A 10000-nucleotide genomic window follows, 5' to 3' on the forward strand; every position below is an offset into this window, starting at 1 on the left:
CCGGTGTGCAACTCACCTGTTTATGACAGTCTAGTAACGGAGGTTTTTCCACAGACTGTATTTACTGTAAACTTGTGCAAGAGGGTTCCGTTTTTCTTTCGGTCTGTGCCCTGTGTGTACAATGAGTTGTCTGTAAGGGGTGTTTGTACGTGCTATTTCTGCCAACATTGTACGTTGTGTGCTCACTTGTTCTTTATGGAGGTCATGTATTCCTGCGTGTCATTTCACCAGAGAGCCGCCATCGTACAGGGGCTGTGTGTCTGGGGTGAACGTCTGTTTCTCCATGTCTGTGTCGAGAAGTGAAACTGGCTCTGTGAGTATGACGGGGGTTATTTTGGTGCTAGCTATGGAGCGTCTGCATGTATGTATGTCAGGAGAGAAGAGGATAGCGTTTCCTTTTAAACAGGGTCAACCATCTGCTGTTTCAGGGGCCGAAAAGTTGATCTCGGTCCTGATTGAACGAGGAAGTTTACAATTATGGAGTTGACGTGCCGCAAAAGGCTCGATGTCTACTGGAGGGTTGTCAGCGGTGGTGTTAATGGCATTGGACACTCTCCAAGTTCACTTCTCAGACGGAGAAGGATTGGGGAGCTGAGCAGCTTCGGTTGGAGCCGCCACAGAAGGGCCCAGAATATGTGTCTGTAATTCTCATTAGCATGGTGAACGGCTGCTTCACGTGACAGGATGACATGACTGGAACTGAGGAGTGATTGTTACTGTGGCCCTGAGACAGCTTGTAAAGTCCCTGAGGAAAACGCTGTTGATTGATTTGAGTGAATATTCACACACAAGCAGGCACACACAAACACACACACTCACACACTCTTAAGACGGAGAGAGCATCTGTATTTCTTGGCAGTCAGCGTAGCTCAAGTAGAAGGCATTGATTTAAGCGTCTTCCTCCTCCCTCCTCCCTCCTCCCTCCTCCCTCCTCCTTCCTCCCTCCTCCCTCCTCCCTCCTCCCTCCTCCCTCCTCCCTCCTCCCTCCTCCCTCCTCCTTCCTCCCTCCTCCCTCCTCCCTCCTCCCTCCTCCCTCCTCCCTCCTCCCTCCTCCCTCCTCCCTCCTCCCTCCTCCCTCCTCCTTCCTCCCTCCTCCCTCCTCCCTCCTCCCTCCTCCCTCCTCCCTCCTCCCTCCTCCCTCCTCCTGTGCTCTGCTCTCCCTCTCCATGTTCTCCTCCTCCTGCGTTCTCAGACACACTCTCTAGCGGGAGGGTCAGCACACCAGATCTGGACCCCCTGAAGTGTCTGCTCCCTCTACAGGGGGTTAGACACGGCCCTGGTATCCTACCCCAGAGAGCAGAGCGGTTGAAGGGCGGCACGTGTTCACAACTTAGGAAAGACATCGTAGAGGACTTGCAGTGCACTGTGGCAGGGTCTGTCCAGGAGTTTCATCGTCCTCTCAAACTTTTTGGGTGTACCCGTGAACCAAGACAGAGTTTGTGATGAGATTCAAGAGACGAGTGTGTGGGCTTGTGTGTTGGGCACGCTTGTGCGTTTACGTTGTGTATATATGAATAGACATTGGAGACTGTTGTTTAATGTATCACTATATGCAGTGAAATGCTGACACAGGTTACAGCTGACCTGTCGGCGCTGGTCAGCTGTTGCGATCGACGGTGGTGAATGTGACTTGGAGTTCTGTTGACCTCAAGGGAGATTCTTTGGAATGTCAGTGACAATGGCTACACTGCCATCTTGTGGCTAGTAACAGTATATAATGTTGAGTTGACCACTGTACCAAGTATCAACCCAGAGCTAAATCAGTACAGAAGGATGTTCTGTTTCAAAGTGTTTTCTAGCTTAACTTTAAGGAAGTGACGCTAGGAAGTGATGCTAAAATATGAGGGAAATTCTCCTGGACACAGTGTTATCTTTCCATGTAATTTGACAGTGACTGACCTTGATAGATGGATAGATAGATAATTAGAGAAAGGTAGAGAAGGAGAGTGAGTGAGTGAGTGAGTGAGAGAGTGAGTGAGTGAGTGAGTGAGTGAGTGAGTGAGTGAGTGAGTGAGTGAGTGAGTGAGTGAGTGAGAGAGAGAGAGAGAGAGAGAGAGAGAGAGAGAGAGAGAGAGAGAGAGAGAGAGAGAGAGAGAGAGAGAGAGAGACAGCGATCAAGATCGTTAGAGTGATGGATATTTTGGAGTGAGGAGGAGTGTGATACGGCGAGGCGAGGGTGACTGAAAGAGGGAGTGCAAACTCTAACTCTGTGACAGGGCTGAGATTACCGAGCGCTGGAGTGTAATTAATCTGGAAGGGGCTCCTGCTTGTCTCTCCTGCTTGTCTCTCCCCCCAGAGAGACAAGCTAATACTGGAGAACCCTAATTGATCTCCTTGTCTCCACTCACATCACATCTCCTCTGCTCCCTCCCCCTCTCTCTGAAGTTAAAACGCTTCAGAGAAGCTCTCATTTGCATATCGCATATTTAAACTAGTCACATTCAACCAGGGAGGTATATCCTACATCTTTCTTGTCTTCTCAGCTACACTAGCGTTCAAGTACAGTGCACTTGCAGTATCTTTGTACGTGTCCTGTATCATTCTGTGATTAAAGTCAAAATAGAAAGCAAGTCTTCTATACATAAACTAATTGTGTTTGTTTCCCCATCATGTCTGTGTTCTCTGTTCTGGAACATTGCTTGTGAATATCTGCTGGCAGGGCTGCCAACTGTCACGCATTGGCCGTGAGACACGCGCATTTGAACCATTTCACACGCTCTCACGCCACACCTTGTATGTCTCACGCTGAAAAGGCAACGCCAACCAAATAGCCCTGTTAACGTTGGGGGGAGGGAGGGAGGGGCTTTGCAGGAAAATGACCAAATACCAAATCTCACTCAGAGCTTTTTGGAAAAGGTTGGCAGCCCTGTACTGACTCCACGTGGGTCTCTACTGGCCCCGTGTGCCTCCTGGGGGTGGTGGTGGAGCCGTCTCCCAGTGACGTCAGAGGAAACTGGGGCAACACGGCCTGAGATATCGGGTGGGAGCTAGGGGCTAGAGGCATCAAATTACAGAAACACAGCAACCAAAACACAGATACTCTATATACCAGCAGGCACTCTTCCTATGGTTGCCCTAGTCTCCCTACAGCAGTACACACACACACACGCGTGCACACACTTGATGCCCCCCCCCCCCCCCCCCCCCAGAGTCCACCATCCCCATATACATATCAGGATGAATACGAGCCCTTTCAGGACTGCTGAAGTGTTTGTAGAAAGATGTTGTGGTCTTCCTCTCTGCTCAGAGCAGGAAGTGGAGGGTTATTAGTAGCCTGACTTAACAGGCTGCCTCTCCTCAGGAAACAAGCCAACTCTGTCTGCATTCATCATGGAAATGCTCCGAACCCGTGTCTGGAATAATCAAACACCGTGTTCAGGAAAAGTCAGTGTTCACCTCGGTTAATAACACGTCAAGAGTATTGTAACCGTTTAATTAAAAACCCTGTTGTTTTGCTGTGAGGAAAAGAGAGTTTTGACATTGCCTAATACATTCGAGGTCAAGGTTTTCCCATTAACTGTAATTACCTGTTTGATTCTACTAGATATCTGCTTGAGGGCAGTGCCAGCTTGTTCTGTTAAGCTGTGCCCTTTCTAACAATGCATGGCTTTGTCACCGGATCCAGTTCTGATCTTAGGCATGCAATACTAGAACACGTCAGCAGATGGCAGCACAACCTCAGCCAGGGGGCACTTGTTTGTTGAGTGAGCTACTCTTCCTGGGTCAGTTGTGGATGCAGGAATGATTTGATCCTAACTCTGGGTTGAAGTAGATATTTTAACTGAGGTTTTGAATTGAAACTGAAATGTGTTTGTAAAACCAAGAGAGCATATCTATATTTATTGTCGTGTTTCTGGGTGTTTTCATTCCCATGTAAAAAAATATAAAAAATCAAGACTCATTGTTGACACTCACGGTTGTCATGACAGCACTCTGGGAATCTCCCTGAGGTGGCTCAGTGTCTGGAGACGGCGTTTGACAAAAGAGGCTGTCATCTCCTCTTGTGTCCAGCAGAGAGAGCTAAAGGGCTGTAACAGTGTGGACAAGGTCCCCTCCAGGCAGCGTAGTAGGGATTACTGTCGAGTGCTGTAAGGAGCATCATAAAAGTGGGAGGAGAGAGGAAAGATCTCTGTCCCTGTCCCTCCCAACTTGGATGACCTCCAGAAGCTGTGTGGATGGACGGACCTTAACAGGTCACCTCTGATACTCTCACACTTTAAGGGCCCCAGTGGAAATATAGTTTCCGGAGGCCTCAATTCTGGGAAGCATAAAGAGCATAAAGACAATTCAGTAGCTAGGTGTCATACTGGAAGACCCGACCTGGGACAAATACAGATTTTTGAAAATATGAGGCACATTTGATTTATCTCACCTTGCATGCCGAATGTGGTTATTTAGATCTGTCCCAGGGGGGTTGTTAATCCTAGAAAGACAGTTATTAGTGTTTGAATCAGGCCTCCTCAGGCCCTTCCATCAGCTCTGTACTAGTCCCTGAGCTCAGTGTGGCTGGCTGAGGTAAACAGCGCTCTCTCTTCTCTTTGAACCCTTGACAATATAACTTGAAAAAAAATGCAGAGCAAAGCAAAGCCTGGTAATTCAACAACGAACATTACGGTGTTCTTTTGAATCCTCCCTTTGTCTCTCTGGTCTTGTCATTCGGCTGTTTTAACAGACTCCATTAGAGCTCACTGAGATCATGTAAGCACAGTGAGTCCTCCACCAGATCAATAGCTGACATGGTGTGTGTGGGCCAGTGACCAGCTCTTGAAGAGTGAGTCACGAGGGTTCTCTTTGTTCCGTGTCTCGAGGGCCTTCTGAGATGATCTAAGAGACGGCTGGCCGGAGGCAGTGTCACGTACTGCACGTGTGTGCGCACTTTGTCGCGGTAGAGAGCAGCAAGTTCACCAGCCAAAGCCCAGCCTGGACTCTCTCCAACAGACAGTCAGTTAGGAGAGAGGGAGAGGCTCGCGGAGGGTAGAAGGGGGAGAGAAGTGAGGGTGTAGTGTGGGAGTAGGCAGTGGACTGTGTTATTGTCAGACCTATATACAATGTTCCCGTTGCCCTCTGAGTCACACACACAGACACACAGACACACACACACACAGACACAGACACACAGACACACAGACACACAGACACACAGACACACACACACACCAATAAGCAATGGTTTTTAAGCCACTTTAAAATGTTTTCAGGCCAGTCCCAGAGGTGTGTGTGGTAGTGTTGTTTGGAGCGTGGGAGGGTGTGTAGCTGCTGTGCTTCGACCGCGAGCCCGCATGATTGGTCCTGCACAGCTTTGTGGGCGGGTGTGTGTGTGTGTATGGAGGGGGGCAGAGTATGTGTGTGTAGGGCGAGGGGTAAGGCGTGTGTGTGTGTGAGGGAGAGTGTGGGGGCGTGTTGGGGGTGGTGCCACGGTGTGTGACTGAAGAGGCGACACAAAGGGGCGGAGAGCCCCCTCTGTGTCAGTGTAGCAACATGACATGACGCATCACATGACGCATCACATGACGCCTACCCCTTCCTGGAAGGCACAGCAGTGACTGTTCAACCTGTAAACTGACACGGAGCCCCTTCAGAGGAGGGACGTCAAACACGGCTCTCCCCCGGGGCTGGCTCTCTCTCAGACTGCGTAGTGTTGTGGGAGATGTTGACCTGATCCCCATGACGTCCAGAAATGCACGCTGGGGTAGTTCCATCCCGTTGCCGTTCCGGGTAACAGGAACTGACAAGCCGTAGCTTGAGTGTTGGGTGGGATGTCAAAGTAGAGACTACAAAGTTGCAAAGGCTCCTGGGAGTTGTAGTGTCCTGGGATGCTGCACGGCTAGTGAAGCATAAGCAGGGTTGGAGCCAGGAGTCACAAGAAGGGCAAGCTCGTTAATTACCCCCCCCCTCCCCCTCCCTCCCCCTTCCTCCCATCACATGTCCCTTCATTACCAGCAAGGTTAATGCCCCCCATATCTTCTAGTGGGCCTCATTTTTCATCTATCCATCCCTTCCTTTCTCGCTCCAGCGTTCCCCTTGCTATCGGCCTCTTCCCCTCTCCCTCCTGTGTTGTCTATCTCCTTCTCTCCAGACCTTCTCCTGTACCATCTCCCCATCTTCCCCTCCCCCTCTTTCCCTCTGTGCTCTTTCCTTCTGCCCTTAACCCCCCTGCCCCCCCCGTCTACTGTCCTTCCCCCTCTCCCCTCCTCCTCCTCCTCCTTTTCTTACCTTGAGCGGGCGGTCGAGTGCGTGGAGAGTAGATGTATTACAGCTTATCACTACAGGACAGGACAACGCAGCACCACAGTGAAATATGGCTGCTGTCACTGCAGCCACAGAACACAGCCACTCCCAAAGCAATAAGGAGGGGGGGAAGGGGGAGACGAGGGCTATGGAAGCCAGGCACTCCAAACTATCAGCCCCCTAATTCAAATTAATGGGAAGATTTCCAGCACCAATGCAGACTTGGCGTCAGGGATTTTGACAGTGATTTGGCACACAATTAACCTCGTTTCTCTCTCCATCCTCTGAACTGCTCACCCTCCCTCCTTCTCTCTCTCTCTCTCTCTCTCTCTCTCTCTCTCTCTCTCTCTCTCTCTCTCTCTCTCTCTCTCTCTCTCTCTCTCCCCCTCTCTCTCCCCCCTCTCTCTCTTTCCTGCTCTCCTCCTGTTACTACTCGTACTTCTCTGGCTCTGACACAGATATTGATTTCTAACCATGCAGGGATGATGTTTTATTAAATAACTGACACTCTGCCCCCTGTTGTTGGACAATAGAATTAGCAGGAGGGGGGGCCTTCATATCGACACACACACACACACACACACACCAGAACATGATGGATGCTGGATATATGACCTGTTTAAAGGCCCATCCTTTCAGCGGTCACCCTAGCCCGGGCCTCTCAGCCTGACCACTGCTTTACAGGAAACCTTACCTGGGGTTCCAGTCCAGCGCTCCTACAAGTCACACTGCCCCTTTCTCCTGAGCGGGGGAAGAACATAGACAGACACACACACAGAGAGAGAGAGATACACAGAGAGAAGGAGAGAGAGAGAGAGAGAGAGAGAGAGAGAGAGAGAGAGAGAGAGAGAGAGAGGAGTGGGTTCAAAAGGGCAGGGAGGGAGAGAAATAGGTCGCTGATGGAGACAACGGGAGAAATAAAGGCCGAAAGTAACGTTGAAGTGGATGTAAGCGTGTGTCTGTCAGAGGCTGCGGAGGTGACAGAGATGATCCCTGCTTTCCTCTGGCTCCGGGTCAGCGAATGTGACATTTTGACACAGCGCGGGAGCGCCCACGTGTGTGTGTGTGTGACAGAGACATGACAGAAGGAGAAAGGCTGTCATGGCGTCTGAATGTGCTGACATGACTGTTGAACTAACACCGTCCACTTTTGGAAACAGTTCAAAGTGACGAGGATTCTTTTTTCTCCCAAAACATTACTCATCAGCTTGTACTGTACACCCATTAGCATGTTCTCATTGAGGGCCAAGATGAACTTATTTGAAGTAGTATTAGTGTGTGTAAATGTGTGTCAGTGAGACTTAACTCACACCAGAGAGACCTGGCTTGCGGTGATATCGCTAAGCTGTCTACTCCTGCAGCAGAGTCCAGACCTGGAGACCTGCCTGGCTGGCTGGCTGGCTGGCTGGCTGGCTAGCTGGCTGCCTGCCTGGCTGGCTGGCTGGGACAGGACTGATGCCTGTCTCATCAGCCCTGCAGCATGCAGCGCTGATCAGAACACACCCAGAGGGTCACCACCCTCCCTCCCTCCCTCCCTCCCTCCACTGCACCGCTCTCCAGAGACAGACACAGATAGAGAGATAGAAAAATAGAGAGCGATAGAGAGAAAGAAAGAGGGAGGGGGGGAGGGAGGGAAGACAGTGAGAAAGGAGAAAGGAAGAGAGACTGAGTGAGACAAAGAGAGTGTGAGCAAGGGAGTGAAAGAGGAGAGAGAGAGAGAGAGGGGGGGGGGAGAGAGAGAGAGAGAGAGAGAGAGGGGGGGAGAGAGAGAGAGGAGAGAGAGAGAGGGGCGGGGGGAGAGAGAGAGAGGAGAGAGAGAGAGGGGGGGAGAGAGAGGGGGGAGAGAGAGAGGGGGGGGGAGAGAGAGGGGGGGGGCAGCTGTGTCATCTGCTTTGTCCCGGTTGTTTCCAGCTACTGTAGCGCTCTGCTGCTGAGCCTCTGGAGGCAATTCACCCAGAGTAGTTCACACACAAACACACACACACACACCCTCACACCCTAACAGCCAGCTCCCTGTGACTCATGCCACAGCCGTGTAAAGAGCTTAGTCGTGGGTAGGAGAGGATGAGTGATCCCTTGTTTCAGCTGTTAAGAGTTTAAAACAAACCAGCTGTGTGTGTGTGTGCGAGAGAGAGAAAGAGAGAGAGAGAGAGAGAGAGAGAGAGAGAGAGAGAGTGTGCACGTGCCAAAAAGTCACGATTATTCATGTACCCTGATCAGTACCTCCCACAGAAATTTCAAGCTAATCTCCTTGAGAGATGCAGGAGGGAACTGAGGTTCCTCAGTTTGGCATCTCCGACTGGCCCTCCATCTCCCCCCATACACACTGGCTGCTGTAGATGTTCTCACAACATCCAGCTGCTGTAGAGATGCCTGACCTTCAAGCTGCCTCTAACAAGCTGTCATGCATCTCTTGCTAGTGAGGATTTGAAAGCCCTGATACACATGAATTGAAAATCCTGTTTGAAAATCTGGGAAACACTCAAAATAAAACAATTAAACTGAGCAAACAGGAATTTCAATTCATCTTCTTCGGTCTTCAGTCTGTGGTGGCTGAACTGAACTGACTTGATTGCACCCCTCGTATCACGGCTCCACTGCAGGCCTGCATCCTATTCAGCATTAGGCTCTGGTTCAAGGTCAGGGCCAAAGTTCACTAGTGTGTGTGTGTGTGTGTGTCTGTACCTGTGTCTGTTTTTCTCCCATAGACCATCGTCCGCGGCAACCGCCCACCTAAGGACGCCTCCATCAACGGCCTGCTGGAGGAGTTTGACAGCATCTCCGTCACACGCTCCAACTCCCTCCGCAAGGAGAGCCCGCCGGGCCCCCACCAGGCCGGCAGCGGGGCCTCCAAGCCCCCCTCGGGGGCCCACCCCAACCCCCCGGAGGAGAACGGCTTCAGCCACTACTACTCGCGCTACTCCTGCGACCTGGACACCTCCCGGAGCGAGTTCTCCCTGGAGCCCTACGGTAAGGAGGCCAAGCCCAGCTTCTCCATCGACGGCGACTGGGCGGTGGGCCGCCACTACCGCCTCCCCAAGCAGAACGGACACTCCCACTCCATCCGGAGCCCCTTCTACCCGGACGCCATGCCTCAGAAGGCCGACTACGCCAAGCTGCCGCCCGACTACCGCACCTACCTGGAGAGCAAGGTGCGCTCGGGCGACGAGGTGGCTTCCACGGCGGGCAGCGGCGTGGGCTCCAGCGGCTACTACCGCGCCTCCGTGGGCGGCTCGTCCAGCCAGGACTACCGGGACGTGTCGGTGGGCACGCCGTCGCGCGCCTCGCTCCACAGCGAGCAGATCAACTACCCGGACAGCGAGTGGAGCTACGGCGGGCTGCGCGACGACTACGAGAAGCGTCCCAAGAGCTCGTACGTGACGCAGACCAGCCCCCAGCCCGCTATCAGGCAGCGCTCGCGCTCCGGCTCCGGCCTGCAGGAGCCCTGCGTCCCCTACGGGGCCAGCGGGGCCTTCAGGAGCCCCCCCCAGACACACCCCTACAGCTCCTACACCTACCCCCGCCTCTCAGAGACCCTCGCCAACTCGCAGGGCATCGCCAAGGTAACGCTCGCCGTGAACACAGGATGTTGTCGATGTTGAGTCTTCCGTCTGTTAGTGTCTACCACACACGACCCCCCTCTATTCCACAACCTCCTTAGCAGGACATTTGAAAAGGTACACCAAATGTTATAAGTAAGTAACATTTTCAAACTACCGAGTGTGCAGATAGTGAGTGACATAGCCATCACAGGAGATCGTCTCCCGCTACA

The 10000-nt window shown here is 52.1% G+C and overlaps 1 protein-coding gene across 3 annotated transcripts in view; it reads left to right on the plus strand.

Moving 5' to 3' along the window:
• Positions 1-10000, plus strand: part of pak5 (p21 protein (Cdc42/Rac)-activated kinase 5) — a 52267-nt gene that overhangs the window by 27590 nt on the left and 14677 nt on the right. For all 3 annotated transcript variants that reach the window (XM_084700000.1, XM_084699999.1, XM_084699998.1), the window contains one exon: positions 8937-9791. In XM_084700000.1, the coding sequence (XP_084556126.1) occupies positions 8937-9791 (855 nt within the window). The remainder of the gene's footprint in view (positions 1-8936; positions 9792-10000) is intronic.

The sequence above is a fragment of the Hypomesus nipponensis genome, chromosome 6 (genome assembly GCF_054491055.1).
Source record: "Hypomesus nipponensis isolate SF chromosome 6, ASM5449105v1, whole genome shotgun sequence".
Taxonomy (NCBI): domain Eukaryota; kingdom Metazoa; phylum Chordata; class Actinopteri; order Osmeriformes; family Osmeridae; genus Hypomesus; species Hypomesus nipponensis.